Below are 21,687 nucleotides of genomic sequence, written 5' to 3'. Positions count from 1 at the left end.
TATGATGCCTTTTCTTAAAAAAGGGAGGAAAAAAATCTTGTGCTCTTATTCTGAAGGTCATTTTTTTTGCAGCGGACTGCGGTCTGTTCACTCTCCTTCATGCTGCGTTCACGCCAGAGGAGAGGCGAACCCTTGCGTTGCTTTACAAAATGTACTCGCGTGAGTCACTCGCCGGACGATTTGTCACGTTACGCGGAGCATTTCAACAGTCTCGCCTACTTTTACCGCCCGAGTTTAAAAAATCAGCCCGAATGAGGCGCATTTTTTGCGTCCTGTCATTCACGCGCCCGGCGGACATCCAGACACGCATGCGTGCGCGCGTGTCCACATTGACTTTATATTAACAAACATCCCCAGTTCCCCTATTATGAATTCCTCCATCAGGTCTAAGTCTAAGTGGTCACTAAGGTTGAAGTGAGTGTTGCTTCATGTTTTTCAGTATTTATAATATGAAAAGTTAATGTTGAACATGTGAATCTTTTTTAATTACCCTTGTTTAATTTATTTAGAGTTTGTGTATAAAAGCTGCTCCTCAAGACTGACTTGTAGAGCAGCTTTATGTGTCATAGGTTCAGTGAGTGAGACATGAATTACATCTTTTGAGGCTTTTTAAAACCAGACTTTCTTATTTCATGTTTATGCATGAAAGCACTGTTTCGACATGTTTTAAAGTCCGAAGTTACTGAGTAGTAATGTATGTTGTATTACCTTGTGTCCTTAAGATTCACTTGTTGGTTCATAATTGACTGTAAAAGGGAATATTACTAAATAGTTTTGTTGTGCATACTGTGATATTCTGAACTCTCAGGTTCAAACTGCACCATCTTTTCATTAAATACATTTGAGAAGTTAAAATTGTCCCTCGATTTCGGTCATAGCTTGTCATTCAGGGGTGATAGTGCGTCCCAAAGCCAGACCAGTGGAGAACCACAGCCCCAGACCAGTGGAGAACCACCTGTCTCAACTGTGACAAAGCTTTTAACAAAGTTAATGTAATAATGTTTGTTTGATCTTTGATACAGTAATGTGGGTTAAAATAAATATAATGAAATTAAATAGATTTATTTTATAATATTAAATACATTTGCATATATAGTTATACATTTATATAAGTACACCTAAATAAACAATAAACAAATGCAAAGACAGTTATTTAACAATATGGTCTGGAGTTGTTAGAATTCCGTGTTAGTGACAACCGGCCCTTTGAGGGCAGCCATGAGGCGGATGTGGCCCCCGGTGAAAATGAGTTTGACACCCCTGCTCTAAGCTATCCTCCTCCATTTCCGTGGAGACATTGCCCTCTGGTGTTTAATGTTAAGAACACAGATGGCCTGCAAGAAAGGCTGTTCAAAATGGAGTAATGAAAGAGGGAATGTTCAAGCGACACATGAAGTATTAGTATTGTTTCTTTCCATATAAAACCTCACTGATTTAATGTTTCTGTGTTTTTGTTAGCCTTTCATGTCAAGCAAATATTGTTTGAAGGATTCTATTATCATTGTAGTAACATAGATAGACCCAACATCTTAAAAGGCATTTGCAAGTTTTGTATGTGCTTATACTATTTGGATTTCCTCACTCTGCTTCACAACAAGAATGATATTGTACAATATGTTCAGCACTATTCCCTTTCTCTGTGTAAATAGATCATTGAGAGAAAATATTTCAGATGTTTTATTTTAATTTCGTGGCAGCAGCTTGTATAAATGCTCTGGACGGTATACAAATGTTTTGCACTCCCTCCAGGTAGAATGTGTTGGTGTCTATTTGGCCCATCAGGTCTGCTGCATGGTGGCAAGAGCATGGTGTTCTCAGAGGGAGTCACAACACTCAAAATGTATCTCACCCTTTCTCCTGACGCTCCCTCAAATATAAATTAGCTCCAATGGCTTGTCCATAATTAACAGTAATTCCAAAGCAGCTTGAATATGACGTAAAAACAGTTAGCTTGCATGTTACAACAGTATATTCTATTTCATTGTACTTATATATTTATTTGATATGTACAGAGCATGCTATAATGAAAATAAGTACAAAATATAAGATGTAAACATTCCGGAGGTAGCGAGAATGTTCATTTCCGTCCGTGGTCACTGTACAGGTAACAGAAACATTACTACACTGTAAAAAAAAAAATGCTGGTTCAACTTAAAATAATGAGTAACCTGGCTGCCTTAAAATGTTGAGTTAGACAAGCTAAGCCACTTAAGTTGTCTGAACTTCAATTAGAGTTCATTCAACTAAGAATACATAGTTGGGATGACAATGGGGAAGCTTAAAAAATAGTCTCATCAACTTAAAACTTTAATTTTAATCAACATGTTTGTTTAGTACTACCAACAATACATTTTAGGTACAAACTTAATTCAGAGTTGAGACAACAAAGAAGGACTACTATAACCAACAAACTATTCCTGATATTCTGAGCTGTCCAAACATGAATATATTAGTAGTTTGAACTAATATTCTTGTTGAATACATTTGTATTTTTTAGAAGGGCAAATATAGTAATGCAAGTTGACTCCACTCAGCATCTTGTTGAATTAACTTATCTTTTTAAGGAAGCCAGGTTACTTTAAAGGAGTAGTTTATCTTACTTTCAATGTTAAGTTCATTCAACAACATTACAAATCTTAATTTGCTCAGACAATTTACACATCTTTTTTTTAACAGCACACATAAAACATACACATACATTAAAGAGGTTTGCAGGTAACAGAAACATTAGTTACAATTTACAGATACAAATATACAATACACTAGAAATGGCAAAATATGTTGTATTGTATGTCAAGTTAAAAGGTATTACAATTCTGGTTTGACATTGTTTCAAATGGGTCTTAGAAGTGCACTCACTCTTATTGCCAGGTGCACAGATAGAGCCCTAGTGGTGCTCAAGCACCAGCCCTTTTGCCCTGGATGAGAAAAGTGCCCTTTCTGCTGGAGCCACATTTTTTCTTCATTATCAGTATTTAAGAAATAAAGTTACTCTCTGTCATCAAGTTCCCCCAAATGTGTATGGATGTCTGTCGGGGCCCTCCCTCCTCCACTTAGAGCGCAGTAAACGCAAGAAAAAACAACACTTGTAATAACTATACTTACTAATTGAGAATGAAGTCATGCCAGGAAATATCAGACTTCCGTGAAAACGTTATTATGCCTCAGTCTGATATTTCAGGGCATGACCTCACTCTGGGTTAGTAAGTAGTTATTACAAGTGTTGTTTTTTCTTGCATTTACTGTGTACATACATCTACTGATGCCTAATCTGGACACATCTTCAGTGATGTTCCTGGAATCATTGGACGTTTCGGGTCTTTCAACATCATACGCCCTCCTCCAGGTGACCCAGCCGGGGCTGATCAGACCCCAGCTTGTGTCCAGATAGCTAGCTACCATGACTCCATGGCTCCCCTCTTTTGAGCCACAGCCATCTTGAGGCTCTCTCTGCCGCATCTGTGGTACTGCGGATGGCTCTCCTCTTTCTCTCACCCTCGATGCCTAAACTACTGAAGGCTCTGGCCAAGGAACGGGCTGCAAATCCTCTGCATCCTGTCTGCCTCTCCTTTCGCCATTGCCTCCAGAATTTGGTCGACATCGTCATCGAACTGCTTCCAGAGTGAGGTCATGCTAGCTGCAGGCCATTTGATCCGCCTCCGGTCAGACTTGATGCTCAAGGGATTAGTTTGCAACACTTGGAGGTTCTGGGCACTGTGGGGTGACTCCGGGCCTGGCCCCTCCTGCGTCTCACCAGGTGTAACACCTGTGCGTTGTGTTGCATCTGCTCCCAACGGGCACTTCATCCTCGCTCGGTGGATCTTTAAGCCATGGATGTTCTTGCAGATTTTACCGCATGTACACTGCTTGCTCATAGTCGTTTGTCCGTTGCCTGGGTCTGCTACCGTTGTGTCCGTCCGACTGGGGTGCTCATCCTCCCCCCCTCTCGGGCACCCCTGGGGGTATTTTTCCATTAATTTCATCGTAGCTTGGTTGGGTTCCTCCTCTCAGAGGATGCAGATACTCTTTTCATCCGAGCGGTCGAGGTTAGTAAGTCATTTATTATATGGCATTTTTTCGCTCCTAATGTTTTGTAAATAAAAACAAATTGTAATATGTCATTTTGTTCAGCTCTCATGTCTTCTCACGACACGATGTGTTTCAGATGTTTCCTAGCAACCAATTACTTAACTTCAAGTTACAGTGATCAATAGAAAAATAATTTTGCCGATGGGTGCCCTTTTGGGGGGGTTTGAGCACCTGCCCCCCAAAATGTCTGTGCATGTGCCTGTATATATATATATATACAGATTTGTATATTTATAAATATATATATATACATAGGCACGTGCACAGGTAAAAAAAAAAAAAAATAAATACACACTTTTATTAATCCCCAAGGGGAAATTAGTTCTCTGCATTTAACCCATCCTTAGTTATTAAGGAGCAGTGGGCTGCAGTGATGCGCCCGGGAAGCAACTGGGGGTTCAGTGCCTTGCTCAAGGACACTTCGACTTGCAACTAATGGGGAGAGCGGGGATCGAACCAACCTTGCGGTTGCAGGACGGCCCTCTTACCCCACTGAGCTACAGCCGCCCCAGTAGAGCCCTCGTGGTGCTCAAGCACGTGCCCCTTTGCCCTGGATGAGAAAAGTGCCCTTTCTGTATTCATGTCAAATACACATTATTGTGGTCGTCATGCTCCGGTTTATTTTTTCTGTTTTTTAGATGTGAGACGGGAGCTGTTCTTCCAGAAAGCCTGTCGGCCCAAAGATGAATGTTACGATTAAAGTCTCCGTTTGATTCCTTCTACAGGTTGGAACCGACATGCCACGTTCAGCGAGTCCAGAAGGCTGAGCCCTGAGTCCGGCTGCTGGGAGGCGAGGAGCTTCCAGACGGACTCTTCAGGAGCTGCTGGACGAGATGCCGGCTCATGTCTCCTGTCCTCAGCCTCCAGAGGACGCCATTCATGCTGCCGAGGTCCAGCGGTTGTGGAGACGTCCTCCTCCATGTTGTCTGTTCATTGGTTTTGTTTCAATGTTCTCCATCCAGTTAGGAGTTTGGTATAAAAGCATCATTTCATATACTGCCGGGTTCTGTTACTTCCTCTCCTATATTCTATTTTTGTCAATGAAAATCTTGTAAATAGAAATTATGCATTGCTTTAGTTGGATTATTTAGAGTGAAGATATATGTTGGTATTTGTTACTGATGGTTGCCAACTGACATGACACGTTTTGCCATGTCGGATTTTTTGTACTATAAAATATCTTTGTGGTCATTTAAGCTGTGTTTGGCAAAACACAAAACAAAAATATAATCGTCGAATCGTTTATCCGTTATGAAGATGAAAAACGAGCACTGGCGTAAACTAACAATATATTAGACATTAATTATTAATAATCAACACAAGTCAATATAAAAACTATAACATTGTAGTGCATAAGTCTCAACCATTAAAGTTGATTTATAACCCAATATGAACATCATAAGTGTTTGCTGACCCAGTAGTTTGGAATAAAAAGACATATTTAGATGTTGCTGTACATGTATTTATTAAAATCAGGAGATAATCTAAATACTGTACACAGTTAACATGAACGTACAGTATTCCATGTGACAAATGAAAGAATTATGATGTCTCGTTCAGGCTGAAGCGTCCGTCTTCTTCACAGCTGCTTCCTGTGTGGGCGGGGCGGGCGGTGTCAGGGGGCTGGGTGGACGGGGGGGGGTCCTGATTGTACTGGTTCAGTGGTCTGCTGAGGGTGACTGGTTGGTTGACGTCCACCTTCAGCTGGGAGAGAGACAGAGGAGTCCTGCCCTGTGAGACACAAACACCAGAGATGAATACGTTTGAACTGAACCACACAACCTTTACATTATTGTGTTGGATCTGGCCTCCAATGATGGATCGTATTACTGATACTTCTGTAGTCTGAGAGGGATTACTTACTCACGCCCACTAAAAGAAAGACAACCGCCGCTCTGCATCTGGTCATGTGGTCCTCCCTCGTCATCTTCTTCGTTGTCATTAAGGAGATCCTGGTAGACTCTTCTGTGTCACAGCAATCGATACCTAAATAAAAAAGTAGAACCACGCCAACCAGCCTTCCCCCGCCAGGCGCGAGGGAAGGCTGGTTGGAACTTTATCAGTCCTGCCGGGCAGTCGGGCTCCTCCTGGGAGACTCTTCTGGTTTCTGGGGGGCTGGGGCCGGAGCTGCTTCAGGACGTTCCACAGCTAAAGAGAGGGTGAGAGGACAGGAATACCAAAGGACAGATACGGGAGAACATTCCTGCCAACTGCTATAAGACTTTATAATAAATCACCTCTGACCATATCCTCCTTAAATTGATCAATAACCCTTTCACTGTATTTACACGATAGACTTTCCATTTTCTTTATAATCTAATTTTCTTAATTTGAATATTTCCTGCTCTGCTATTTTATTGTATATATTGTGCGTTTACTCTGTAACCTTGCTTCTATAACCAAATTTCCCCCTGTGGATGAATAAAGTATCTGTTCATCGCTCTATCTATCTGTCACAGGGAGTGTAACGGGGTGAGGCTCAGGCGCAGAGAGACAGGCTGGACGAAATATAAATAACAAAACGCACTCTTTAATGAGGCAAAACAGTTGCAAAATAAACGAGGTCCAAAAGGGTCAGGCAGGCAGGCAGGCAGGATCAGGAACACGGACAGGACGACAGGAAAAGGACACGGAACCATAGACGACAAACGGACAGCAGACAAGGGAAAGACTGACACAATATATAGGGGGGGAAACAGGTGTACGACATCAGACTAACGAGACAAGAGTGGCTGAGGGCAGGTGCAGGGAATTAAACAATTAAGACAGAGAAGACACAGGAGACACGGAACACAGGCGAAACGGAACAGGGTGTTACACTATCTATCTATCTATCTATTGCAAAGGATGTTTTCACATACAAGGAATGTGTCATGGCGGGTGGTGCAACATTAGACAATAACATTCAACAATCAACAATCAACAAAGTGCAAGAATTGTAACATGACATTTACAGTAGAATATAAAATAAAGTGCACATACAAACCAATAACAGTACTTTAAACAGTGTAGTGTAAGTTTTAAGGGACAAGTGTATCACTAACCTGATAACTTACCTGCGGGCCAGTCTCTGGCGGAGTCGGGCGATCTGGCGGAGCTGGCGGAATCGGAGTCGGATGTCTGGGTGTCGGAGTCGGCGCCGGAGCACGTCTGGTGGTAAAAGGGCCAAGACACGCAACAAAGACACACGCGCATTATGAAGCCTAATGTCCGCAATGTTATCTTCCTCGACTAACCTGATGGCCGTAGGGAGGCCAGGAGCTCCATCGTAGTCGCCACCAGCTGAAGGGAAACATTTAAGGATTCTTCATTCAATAAAACAGTTCTGGATTACATTGAGCAATAATAGATTCAGATTCAGATTCCAGCTGCTAATCTATCAGTTAGCAGGTCAATATACAACTGTTTAGACTCGTGAGCCACACCTTCCAGACTAAACAATGTTTCATATCTTCTCACTTTCCCCTTTATAAACCTTTAATTGTGCGACAGGAGGGTTAATTGTTAAAGAAATAGTTCATGGGATAGTATTAAGTAAAAGGGGCAGATGTTTGTTGAATAAGTGACGTTTCAGTCAAACAGTCAAAACAAACCAACTCATTCTCACAATCAGATGCGTCTCTAACACACCTGGTGCGATGCCGTCACACTGACGGATGATTCTATTTCAGTATTAAGAATATCTTTTTTCAGAAATGTCAAGGTAAAATCTGTCATATTTGATAGCCTCTAAATAAAATAACACTGTTTTAAATCCCCTTCACTAATAGTTAACACATACCACAGATATCCAGCGACTTTTAAGACATTCCGGTCCTCAAATAATCATTTTACAGGAGAAACCTCCACCACATCTGTATTTTTCAAACAGGCCCCTTGACATTGTGAACTGTTCAACTATAAACTCAAAAGGTTTCACTGATTTCTCAACTGAGAACGTTTTAAATGGTTTTAAGGTAAGAATCAATAACAAAAATGCTAAATATAAATATAAAACTTACCTCCGCGCAGCGCGTACGCGTGGTCCTCCATTCTCAGGCTTGTCGGAGGTCCGCGGAAGAGGAAGTCAGAAACTAGAACGAGATTCAAGGATAACTTTCAGCTAGCGGTCAACAGCTCGAGGAGTTCGCCTCACAGCTCCGGTCAACCGGAGGGTTCAAGCTCAAACGTTTTGGACCGATAGCTCTGAGTTAAGGACCCCAAAAACAGGTCCATGCGAACTTTATGGTATACGGCTACAGATCTCACTCATTATTCTCCACTTCACGAGGTGCATCTCAGAGCGCGAGGACGAGATGCTGGAGGCAGCGCGCGCTCGTGCACTCCCATCAGTTAACTCTACTTAACAAGCAAAGCACCGCGACAACGAGCACAGAGCATTTTAATGTTAAATAAATCACTTTCATATGATAAAGTAAAAGGAGCAGACGTGTGTACAATAAGGCCCGTTTCAACGGTCACAACAGAGCAGCTCAGGGTCACGCGCAGCTCAGGTCAGGCGGCCCGCGCGTTCCCCATGGTTACCATGGTGCCGAGTTTATGCATTTTACAGGGTATATTTGAGAATTCTATAAAAATGGTTCAGGCGCCATCTTTTTTCTGTAATTTCAAAGTTAAATGTCGACGTTTTGATGCCTTAAAACAAAAATAAAAGGGGTTTCGAGGCGTTGCACTAATTGTCAACACATTCCGCACATCTCCTGACATTTTCAAGACATTCTGCAGCTCAAATCTCATTTTACACGACGAATCATCGACTGACGTTAAAACTTAAAAGGTTTCACTGATTTCTAAACTGAGAACACTTTTATGGATTTAAGGGGATACGTTAATAATAGAAATGCAAAATTAAATGTAGAAATGGTCTTACCTTATAGTCCAAATCACAGCCCGGTCGCTTCAGCAGGGGCTCGTCCTCGGTTCTCGGTCGTCGGAGGGCCTTCCTCAGGGTCTCAGGTCTCTCGTAGTCCGGATCTCGTGTAGTTCTGTTCGCCAACAAGTTTTGTTTCCAACAAAAAGTCTTAAGCAGTGCAAAAGTCTCAGAGTTTCCTTCACAGGTCTGGGTTCACAGGAGGGTTCACAGGTCCGCTCATGTCAAAGTCCAAAGTGCAAAGGGCCGAATCAGAACGTCCGCGGCCTTAAATACCCTCGGTCCGGTTTCCATGGCATTGACTGACGTGCGTGCGTGCGATTGAGCAATACAGAGAGGCATTATTTATTTCCCCCATATTTTTAAAATATATATTTGATTCATACGAGTTATTATTATTTTAATTTTTATTATGAGTAGGCTAGTAGTATTATTATAAGTATTATTATTATTATATTATTATTTCTCAGTTACTGTTGCTATTCAGTAGCTGTATGAGCTGTAAAGCCAAACTGTATGCTAGATGAAATATATTATATTATATATTATAATCTTATTATTTCAGAAGGACCATGTAGTTAAAACAAATGTCACCATTTGATGCACTGCACCAGATTGTACTTGGCAGATGGATGAGAAATAGATGACGCAGGCTTGCAGGTGTATGGTCTTCCGACTAAACTTTTATTAATTTATACTTACGAACATTTATTTGACAGCTATACGTTTCCCCTCTCAACTTCTTGAAACTGTTAGAGAGGTCAAATGATTACTTTCCATTACCTTTTTCGTAAAGTCTTCAGTCCATTTGTTCTTCTTCTTTAAACAAATAATGTATTCTTTTATTTGGAAATATTAACAGGTACATAACACAGTAAACATTAACTGATATTTCCATTGTTTATCATCCTTTTGTTGAAATATCAGAAAACAAACCCACTCCCCCACCCCTCCCACATGTATACACTAGAGTACAGGACATTAAATACATAAACAATACATACAAAGAGGTCACCTCATTTCGCCGACCCAGACGTACACACACACACACACACACACGCACACACATACATACATACATCTGGAACATCTGTATGTAGACACACCTGCACAGAGTCAATACCCAGTATCACACAAGTACAATATATCCAGAAATTAAATGACAACATGAGTTGTTCTTCTTCTTTGAGTTCGGGCAACCTATTATACCACATGTCTTGGGGAATAGACACAACTGAACATCAGAATTGGATATTGTAAATCGACAACTGGCACATCTCCGGCTCAAGATTTATTTCCCAGGGACGTAGACAAATTTTTTCTTCATTAATCAGTGTTTAAGAATAACACTTACTCTCTCTGTCATCAATTCCCCCCAAATGTGTTTAGATATCTGTCGGGGCATTTATTTGAGTTATTGTGAGAATTTCGCCTCGACATGCTCCGCGGCGCTCATGTCTTCAGCTCTCACGACACAATGTGTTGCAGGTGTTTCGTAACAACCAATTACTTGCTCACTTCAAGTTACAGTGATCAATAGAAAAATCATTTTGCCAATGGGTGCCCTTTTTTTTGGTTTGAGCACCTGCCCCCTAAAATGTCTGTGCACGTGCCTGCTTATTGCACAAGAGAAGCCATTCCAACATTCACTTCCCTGATGGCACACTTTGTCTACATGTGCTGCGCATATGTGGCACCTCACAGTCCCCTCTAGTGACGGTTCTGATGCCATTCGGCCCTTTGTTACCTTCGCATTGAAAATGCGGAAGGTAATGTTTTGATCGCCGTGTATTTGTATGCGTGCGTGCGTGTTATTCACATAAGTCAAAAAGTAGTAAACCGAATCGCATCAAATTTGGTGGGATGATTGGTTATTAGCCGGGGACCATGTGATTAGATTTTGGGATCGATCGGGTCAAAGGTCAAGGTCATGAAAAAGGTCAACATCTTCTTGAATCGCGTGAAATTTGGTGGGATGATTGGTTATTATCCGGGGACCATTTGATAAGATTTTGGGATCGATCGGGTCAAAGGTCATGAAAAGGTCAAAATTTTCTTTTTACCATAGCGCGGTCAATTTGTATCCAATTGGCATGCAACTAATGCCAAAATGTTCATAATTCAATGCCCAATCTTGTGATATGCGAAGTATGCGCTCTACCGAGTGCTCGTTCTAGTTTCGTGAATGTATTTAGAGAAGGTGGGTCAAGCCCACACAAGTCTTTTTACGTCAAACAAGCATATTTGAAGTGTTTTGAAATTAAAAACGTAATCCATTATATTTTTAAAGAATTTTACCATGATGCAAGAAAAGTTTAAGAGCTGTCTTGAAAAGTAAGTATGTTGATTTAAGTGTTGTTACACTTGTAAGTGACACTCTCGTAGAACAATACTGTAATTAATGTGTGAAAAAAGTCGGAACATTACCTGTAAGACATTATCTCAGTTGCATAACATTTTAAACACTATACAGGTATAGGCCTCACACTACAACATACAGTATACTATGTTGTTCCATCTTTTAGTATACAACTGCATTGTGTACTATAACCAACAATAACCAACAAGCCACAGTCTCTTCACCCGGCTGCCGTCTTTCAAATGTTACAGAAGTATCAGCTGCCGCACCACCAGACTTTAGAGCAGCTGTTGAACATTAATTGTGTGTGTGTGGTTACTGATGAATTGTTTATGATGAAGGGGCTACAGTAGCCATCATGCTCTGTGTCTCAATTATCATCAGCATGGCGACCAGAAGTTGATTTATGTGGAGAAATTCCAAAATGTTTTGTATATTTTGTGGATGGTGATTTGATATAAGAAAAAATATTTTGCTCCCTCTCTCACATTCTGCCTTTTGTTCTGTCTTTCTCTGTTTTTCTCTCATTAATTCAACCTTTGTTACTCACATCGGTCGTCTTTACGATCATATTACTTTTTCCAGCAAAAGCAAATTAGGGCAAACAATGCTTTGAAAATTAGACTGGGATTAGACTAGGATGAATAACAAAGAACAACCAAACATCCATCTTTTAGCTATACGCCATTATTTCCTTAGTCTCACAGGGGGCTGGAGGCAATGCCAGCTGATGTTGGGCGAGAGGCGGGGCCTACTGGACAGGTCACCATTTGATCACAAGGCTGACACGTAGAGACAGGCAACCATTCACACACATTCACACCTACCATCAAGATCTGACTTATTAGTTTAGACAGTAGCTAATGCCAAAGTAAATCAGGGTGAGATGCTTCAAATCCCCCCCCCCCCCTCCTCCCAATTATCCAGCCTCTCCTTACAAACACACTCATGTACATCTTGCGGAGACACGCCTCCACCATCACAGTCACAGAGGAGCCAATGAAATGACTGACATTCAATTTCAGCAGCAACACCCAGCTTATGTCATTGGATTCCCCCTCCTCTCCTCCTCTGTGTGTGTGTGTGTGTGTGTGTGTGTGTGTGTGTGTGTGTGTGCAGTGCGTCCTTGTGCATCTATGTGTCTGCATGCGAGACAGGATAAATCTCGCTTCTCTTCCACTCTCTCTCTCTTTCTCTCTGGGCCTCTCTCTCACACACACAGGTGCTGTTCTCAGGCAACCCTCACTCTCACATAAAAACATAAAAAACACACAAACTCATCACAGGACTGTAGTTGGTTCACTTTTTTTGGTGCTGAGGAAACTCAACATTTTGCCTTCATGGAGGATTACCACAAACCTGACCAGCAGACAGTGCAGGCGCTGAGGAACATCGCCAACCGCCTCCGAATCAACTCCATCAAGGCAACAACTGCAGCAGGCAGCGGGTGAGTTGCCTCCACTGATTCTCAGACAGGAGCTTAAATTCTGTGAATGCAATGCAAAACATAATGCACACTGAATATTTATTTGCAGCATTCATACATTGAACAGCAGCGGTCACATCTAGTAAATTACACACAGACGTGTACAATGCACAAACAGACATGCCAGTAAAAAGGCAAAAGGAACAGCATGTCCTGCCTTTGTTCTCCTCGTTTGGTCGACATGCAGAATCATTTCGACATCCATAAATGTTGTTTGATAAGATGAGCTCTGAATCCCTTATCATTCAATAAATTCAATAAAGTATATCTTCGCTCCACCATTTAAATGTTTTGCTTTATGGAAAATATACATGGTATATAAAATATACAACACATTGCATCAGTTTATCCTTTTGAGCAAAGAGTTGATTTCATACACAGGGATAATACATTCTAATTACAGCTGACATTAAAAGTAAATACTTTTTTTTATGATAATCACATTTTTATATTCTTGAGAAGAACTTAAATTGTAAACGATCTTTGGTCGCATTTCAAAATCTTTTATTCACTTCGCTTGCAGGATAAATATTATCTTATATTTTGCGCTTCAAAGAGGTCAAATACCCACAAGCGGCATAGCACAATAGACCATCATGTGCAATGCCGGGTGGATTGTATGTTGCAAATGGAGCGTTACATGCTGCTGTAATAAAAGGGCTTAAGAATTGTAATTGTTAAACTGAAGTCTTGTATATCATGTCCTCTTATAGCTAGCTGCTGTTACAATATTCAATATATGTCACAACATTCAAATGTCTCTTTAGAGAATAGTAGAATAATGTTGATTATTATTATTCACACCTGTGTGAAGCCCAATATTGTCCTCTATTAAAGAGTGAAGAGGATTATCGTATTAGAGCCCAACTCCCCATTCCACAGTTCTGCAGTGGTCAATGGGAACAGAGAGAAACACTGACAAATATTTTAAAAAGTGTTCCTTCACCTTATATATTGAGCTTATTAATAGTAATGAGTACTGGCTGCATTTAAATGCCAGATAACATTTGGATGTGTTTATTATTCATATGTGTACATTATTGTGTTAAATACTCAAATACCTTTATTTGTGGGGAAAGCTAATAACCAGACATAGATATCAGCGCACCAAAAATACTTCCACTACTGGCACTGGAGGGCCCACTATAGTGAATTGGTTCATTTTATTGGCTGAAAGTAATAATTGTCCATAAAAGCAAATAGTGTTTTCATTGTCTTGCCTTTGCAACTAGTTCCCTATCGAATGTGTTGAGTGCCTTTGAGTAAGGGCACTCAACAGGCTGCTGTACGTTCCTGTGTGCATGTTGATGTATTCATGTCTGACAGAGCAGCACTGTCGTCTCCGTCCTACAGACACCCCACATCATGCTGCAGCGTGGCGGAGATCATGTCCGTGCTTTACTTCCACACCATGAAGTATCGCCCCGAAAACCCGAGGAACTTCAACAGCGATCGCCTAGTCCTGTCCAAGGTGAGAGTCGGTTGTTTCATAGTCCCAGGGAATTATAACTTTTCCTTGAACTTCAGTGTACTATGACAAAGATAATGTTGATTTGTGATTGTTTTTTCCTCCACAGGGTCACGCTGCTCCGGCCCTGTACTCCATGTGGGTGGAAACAGGCTTCCTGAAGGAGAGCGAGCTCCTCACTTTGTGCCAGGTTGACTGTGCCCTGGAGGGCCACCCCACCCCTGTAAGCTGGCACATACTGCCCCACACCTTGTGAAGCAGCTCAGGCAGCACAAACAGTGTTCCAGCTTTCTTTAACAACACGTTGATGTGTGTGTGTCTGTGTGTTTGTGTGTGTTTATTTCAGAAGCAGCAAATTGTGGACGTAGCCACTGGCTCCTTGGGGCAGGGCCTTGGTGTGGCCTGTGGAATGGCTTACACAGGGAAATACTTTGACAAGTCCAGGTAATCTTTTCTACATTTGGACACATACACATTTTTCTGGTACATTTGCATTTTTAATTTCTTGCATGCATGCATTTAAAAATCTCTTGCCATTGATAAACACACACTGACTCAGCAATGTAGTATGTCGATGTACACATTTTCTTTAGTGTTATCTTAGTTTAGGTCCCCTTTGTAGTTCTCTCGAGTGTTAAGTTATTGGGAATTTCCAGATTCTGTGGGTGTGTTCTGCAGCTACATGCTCTGCTCTCATGATTATTCTGCTCTAATAATCACATGCCCAGCAGTCATATCACACTTATTTTTACCATCCAAGCTGACATAATCTCAGATTCAAATTCAGGCATGTTCTTCTCAACCATATACATTTTCAGTCTATTGCTCTAATTTGGTGTCAATGATGATTCAATTTTCCTTCATTATTAGTTCCTTTGTTCTGGCGGGGTAATATTTGACCCATATGACGCTATGTCAACAATAATAATATATAATAATAAAAGCCAGAAAAAACTGTTATTCTTGTGAATAAATAAGAGGATGATTTGTCCCATTTAAGACTGTGGGATTCTTATGGAAGACATGTTTCAGAGGCAGGTGTGAATCTTGGTAAGGTCACCTTACTCAGGAAGCTTTTATCAAGTCACAGCTGGTTACCATCCCAACTGTCAGATAATGGAAAGAGAATCAGTCTAACTGGTATAGTGTCAGAGAAAAATGTTGTGAGATTTGCACCCCACCCTCATCTGTCCGTACACGACACACACACATATACACAAACACAAAGACACTCGCACTAATCGCATAATCTCACCATATTTTCTGACTCAGTTATCGTGTGCACTGCCTGCTGGGGGATGGCGAGATGTCAGAGGGTGCCGTCTGGGAGGCCATGTCGTTCGCCTCTTACTACCAGCTTGACAACCTCGTGGCCATCATGGACATCAACCGCCTGGGCCAAAGTGACTCTGCACCACTGCAGCATCATGTAGAGAAATATCGAAAACACTGTGAAGCTTTCGGGTAATAATGCATAACTCTGACATTCCACGTGGCAGTAGAGGATGATAGTGTCAATGCACTCTATACTGTTTGGATGATTATCTAGAACAGGGGTGCTCAATACGTCGATCGCGATCGACCGGTCGATCGCGGCGACCTGCCAGTCGATCGCGGCGTAGTATTGGTAGATCGCATCATAAAAAGAATTTGGTAACTGTCCGTCACTTTTCACTCTCCATCTGAAAGCGCCACACTCCAGCACATTACGCAAGGCATGTCTGTTTCTACAATGTCGTTAACGATACCAATGTGATGCCGTGTGGTTTCAGCTGCAGAGGATGACACTGGTTTGCGCGCATCTGGACGGACGGAGATGGTTATGAAGGATCTGCAGAGCCGCATCATGAACAGCAGCAAGCGCCTGTACCCTCCTGCTCCCACAGAGGACTCCCCACCGGTCAGCCTGGGGAACATCAGGATGCCGAGCGCGCCCAGCTACAAGGATGGGGAAAAGGTGTGTTACACGCTCACAAGAACAGTGTGTTCACACAGTGTCGACATAAACCACAGAAGCAAATAATCAAATTCTCTATACAGATGAACCAACAACCTTTGTTAATTATTGATATGTTTGGCCTCTTTGTCTTTATAGATTGCCACACGAAAGGCATATGGGATGGCGTTGGCCAAATTAGGCCGCTACAATGAACGTGTTGTGGCCCTGGATGGAGACACTAACAACCTCACCTACTCAGAGATCTTTAAAAATGAGCATCCCAACCGCTTTGTGGAGTGCTACATCGCTCAGCAGAACATGGTACGATCCCTCACGAATCTACAGAATTTAGCTGATTTTACAAAGATTTACAGACTTTAAGCTGATTTTACAAAGATTTACAGACTTCTAAAACTCAAAGATTTTTGGCCACAAGGACTCAATACTTTTCCCCTCTGCACAAAACCATAGTTAATGTCCTCAAGTTCTGACAAGAGTTTTCGTCCAAATACTGTCAATCATTTGATAACCAAAATGCCATTTTCTTCGTTTAATTATTTTTGTGTAAACTGTCCTTGCAAAAATGAGTAAAAGGTGCAAATACTTTAAAAAAAAGTTGTTTTACATTTTTTTTTAGTATGTCAAACTTTTTTTTTTTTTAAATAAATGATGTCCAACTAAAGATTTTTTGATTTGAGACATTTATTTAGCTATTTTTTGTCTATCGCTCTCTTGTTTTTTTCCTTAAAGCTTATTTGAAACCACAAATAAAACCTCCTCTCTCTCTTTAATGTGGGGATTTTGCTGGCTGCGTAAATCGCTCGTTCTCATCACTGATTGGATATGAGTAAACTTACATCTCACAGCTGTCAGTCTGATGATTATAACTTTACCGTGTTATAGCCATTGTGGCTGCTGCTGACAGCCCCCCTTCTTCTGCCTCCGTCAATATTTTATCGGAGATTAATAATTTGGAGCGGGGCGATCAGACATTAATTCCTTTGCTCTTCGCTCCAGCAGCAGCCAACCCCAATGTAGGTCAGGCATGTGTATGATGATAAGCAGTCGTGACAAGTGTAGTCAGAAGTAAAATATTAATCAGCGCAGAGGGTGGGACGATCTGGCTGAATGCATGAGAAAAGTCAAACGTTGAATGGTGAAAGCTCTAGGCTTAATAGAAATAAGATAAATAAAAAGTACATCATTATTACAAAGAGATAATATTAGTAATTATTGTACTTTTGACACTACACAATTAAACACAGATAAATGTGCTGTTATTATATACATGAATGAGGTTTTCTTAGGTTTAGATTAAACATCTGCTAGTTTAAATTTAGGCTTTATAGATGTAGTTTTCTTTCTTTGATTGTATCTATAAGAATTGATCTAACGTCACCTTTGCCCTTTCATAGATGCTTAGTTGTTGTTTTTGCAGAAGCAAGGGAAGAAGGGTTGGGGATGTGGGGGGTTGGGGCAGAGAAACAGGACAAAGGAAATTATTTGGACGAGGAGGTATGCCACTGATTCCACATAGATGGTAAAATAAGGTCCGCAGCTTTGGAGAAAACTCTTCCCATCGACTTTCGACTTAAAGTCTCTTTGGTTCAAAGACACTTTTAAATCCGGTTTGTGCCGCATATATTTGGACCTCTCTGTGATGTTTTTGGGATCAAGCATGTGTAACCGTTATATCTCTTTTGCGTTTATATAGGTACTAAGAAAAAAATGTGTTCCTTTACCAGGTCAGTGTTGCAATGGGATGTGCTGCCCGTGAGAGGAACGTTGTGTTTGCTAGCACTCTTGCTTCCTTTTTCACCCGCGCCTACGACCAGCTCCGCATGGCAGCCATCTCAGAGAGCAACATCAACCTGTGTGGCTCACACTGCGGCTTGTCCACTGGTTAGTAACCTGCTGCTGAGGAGCCAGGCACACCAGGACCCCTCTCACGCACCTTCTTTCCCCTCACACTGAAGCCAGACATTTCAAAACACCCATCTTTGTTGGAACATATTCACAGTATCCCCGTCAGGTGATACATGTATAAAAGAATAATCTCTGTGTGTTTGTGAGTGTGCAGTTTTTTCAATCCTTTCTCACTTTCCCTCTAATCCTATGTTTTCCTTGCTGTATTTACCCCCTTTGCTCTTACAGCTAGTAGGCCCTATTCATTCCTCCCCCTTTCTCCCTTCCTGTCTGCCCTGGAAGCTGCCAACAGGGAACCAGGTGTCCCTCTGTTAGTGCAGGTATTCTGCATGCAAAGTCTGGCTTTATGTCTGTGGATTTGCACGCATCCGCTCACTTGACCTGTCAATAGATTTGGGGATTATGAATGTTGGACGTATGAAATCCACTAAATGTACTAATTTAATTAATAATGTATTACAGGAGAGGAAGGCCCCTCTATGATGGGTCTAGAGGACGTGGCTATGTTCAGGGCCCTTCCCACTGCGACCATTTTCTCTCCTTGTGACGGCGTGTCTACAGAGAAGGCTGTGGAACTGGCTGCTTCCACAAAGGTATTATAAGTATTAGAAATTGGCAAAACAGACTATTCACTGTCAAAATTTCCCGGTGATGATTGTCACGTTTCCCTTCAAAAAAGGGTGTTTGCTACATCCGAACCAGCCGCCACGACTGCTCCATCATCTATAACAGCAATGAGGACTTCCATGTTGGACAAGCTAAGGTGAGACAGTGTTTGTGCTCACACAGCTGTTGAGGTAATGTGAGGAAAATAAGAAAACAGAGAACTATTGCTACAAAATGAGAACATCAAGCATTGTCAGCACTGCACCCTGAAACAGAAGACGACACCTTTCTCTTCGTCAGGTGGTGTTCCAAAGCAAAGATGACCAGGTGACGGTGGTGGCAGCTGGAGTGACTTTGCATGAGGCCATGGCTGCAGCTGAACATTTAAAGAAAGGTACACTACATTAAGTTCTCCTTTTGAAAATAAAAATAAAAGATATATACCAATTAATATATGACTTAACTAACAGAGACATATATAGATACAATATAAAATTTTAAATAACCTTTGCTATATTTAAAGATGATTCACTGTTTATCAGAATTAGCATAAAATGTTAAAGGCTGGATCTTATAATGTTATCAGTTGTACTTCTGAACATTACTGTGTATAGAACAAAATAACATTTATCTTTGATGTAAAATATTTCCTTGCATGCATTTTGAGGTGGAAACAAATCTAAATCTTTAAAAGCTACATTTGTGATTTGAACTTTGTCACTATAACCCTCAACTGAATGAACTGAATTTTCAGAGAGGATCTCAGTCAGGGTCATCGACCCCTTCACAATCAAGCCACTGGATGTCAAAACTATCATTGACCACACACGTGCCACCAGGGGACGAATCCTCACTGTGGAAGACCACTACTATGAAGGTGGGTTTCCATGAAAGTTGCTCATACTGTTCAGCTTCTGCATATTGTATGACCACCACCAGCCGAACAGCATCAGGCCTGTCAGCATTATGTAGCAGGGGCCCTGTTATTAGCCCGTATCCTCGGGTGTGTAGTGGTGGCATGTTTTCATTGGTTCAGCGACTGAGACGCAATGTGGTGGCATTTGCTTATTGGCTGAGAGAAGGCGTACTGACTGTTGCGTGCCCTCATTGCAGACAACGTATTGGTATTGTGGGGCATTTTGTTTGTTCAAGAGCAAGAGAGGCAGAGTGCTGTCAGATTTCCTGAACCGAGCATGTGCCCATGGGGCTCTGTGTGACCTAGATAACACAAACAGCCATGCCCTATGCCTGTTGAGAGAAAGGGGATGGGTGATGGAACGGATTTGACCAGACAAAGAGTGTTGGCATCGGTCCAGAGAGGACATCTGGACCAGATAGTGTTATTGTGGTGGAGGACATGTTTAGATTTAGCTTGTTTGTAATATGTTCTGGTCCTCTCTATTTACTTTATATGTGATGACTTCATGCTTAGTATCACAGCCTAATTTAAGCTGTCAATTAACATCGACAGCCTTTGAGGCAATTGTGTGCATCCCATCCTTCAATGAGGATTTGTCTTCTCTCGACACGTCGCTCATGTGATTAATTGTTGTTCCACAGGTGGCCTCGGGGAGGCCGTGTCCTCAGCAATGGTCAATGAGTCTGGCTTCAATTTGCATCGTCTGGCTGTGTCCCATGTCCCCCGCAGTGGTAAACCACAAGAGCTGCTCAAGCTCTATGGCATCGACCGTGACTCCATCACCCAGGCCGTCCACAAGATGATCAGCAGCTCTACCAACGCCAAGTAACTTTATCGCTGCCCCACCCACCTCTCTGATCAGATAAAGATAAACGATGTTTTTGATTCACCTGACACCCAGCTCATTAAATTCCTTCACTGTGAATGAGTGTGTACTGAAGTAATGTGATGTTGTGCTGTATACTTTGAAGAAGTTCCACATTTACCTTTCTTTCTTTCATCCATCCATCCCATCACACACAAGAGCAGAGACAAAAACAATTGTCCCCACTCCTAAATTAATTGTCATAAACCCAGTTCAGTAATCAAAATGTGACCATAACTAACTTGGTGGATGTTCACCAAATAAAACAATGCATTAATACATGTTCAACATGAGTACTGTGTGATGCTCTCATATGTTTTGTATGCTCTTTGATTAATTAAACTGAAAATGTTTTTTTTATATTGTTCTGATGTAGCTCTTGGGTGGGGCTTAGTTTTAAAGTTGTTTATGATGACAATAGTGTCAGAAATAAGCTAACCGAGTAGTTGTTTGTAGAAAGTAGAGGAGATAAAAACAATCAAACAAATGTATGTAGGCCATGAACAGCAATTCAATTCAATTCAGTTTATTTGTATAGCCCAATTTCACAAATTACAAATTTGTCTCGGAGTGCTTTACAATCTGTACACATAGACATCCCTGCCCCAAAACCTCGCATCAGATCAGGAAAAACTCCCAAATAACCCTTCAGGGGGAGAAAAAAAGGGAAGAAACCTTCAGGAGAGCAACAGAGGAGGATCCCTCTCCAGGATGGACAGATGCAATAGATGTAATGTGGACAGAAGGACAGATTTAGAGTTAAAATACATTCAATGAATATGACAGAGTGTATGAATAGTTCATAGTAGGCATATTCCACGATGGAGACCTCCACGATCCATCAGGCAGATGGCGGTGGGGAGGAGGAGTGGGCGGAGACTCAACAGGACAGTGGCGCAGTCAGGAGCAGGAATTCCACGACCCAGTCACTCTAAACATCAGATCACATCTTCAGGTCAGTTAAACATTGTGGTTTAAATAGTTGTATCATTTCTATTCAGCAGTGTATCTTTTGTTCTTGATTTTGATGTTACCATCAACCTACACACCTCAATGTTCATTTGTGCTAGCTGTACAACTGGACCAGACCAGCAATGTGACGATGCATTATGTCGTCAGTGACTTCATCTTTTTTAATACAAGGTGGAGGGCTGAAGGCC

The 21,687-nt window shown here is 41.5% G+C and overlaps 1 protein-coding gene across 1 annotated transcript; it reads left to right on the top strand.

Annotated features, from left to right (window-relative positions):
• The first annotated feature begins 12,488 nt into the window (after window positions 1–12,488).
• On the top strand, window positions 12,489–20,887 carry tkta (transketolase a). Its single transcript, XM_056437162.1, is given in 13 exon segments — window positions 12,489–12,765; window positions 14,158–14,275; window positions 14,382–14,495; window positions 14,619–14,716; window positions 15,545–15,785; window positions 15,975–16,229; window positions 16,368–16,532; window positions 17,957–18,113; window positions 18,600–18,730; window positions 18,817–18,900; window positions 19,044–19,137; window positions 19,498–19,620; window positions 20,304–20,887. Coding segments are annotated over 13 exon segments (1,875 nt in total). The 5' UTR covers window positions 12,489–12,658; the 3' UTR covers window positions 20,492–20,887.
• The last annotated feature ends 800 nt before the right edge of the window (window positions 20,888–21,687 follow it).

The sequence above is a fragment of the Pseudoliparis swirei genome, chromosome 18 (genome assembly GCF_029220125.1).
Source record: "Pseudoliparis swirei isolate HS2019 ecotype Mariana Trench chromosome 18, NWPU_hadal_v1, whole genome shotgun sequence".
NCBI lineage: Eukaryota > Metazoa > Chordata > Actinopteri > Perciformes > Liparidae > Pseudoliparis > Pseudoliparis swirei.
Note: the sequence above shows the minus strand (reverse complement) of the source record. Positions and strands in the feature narration are given on the sequence as shown.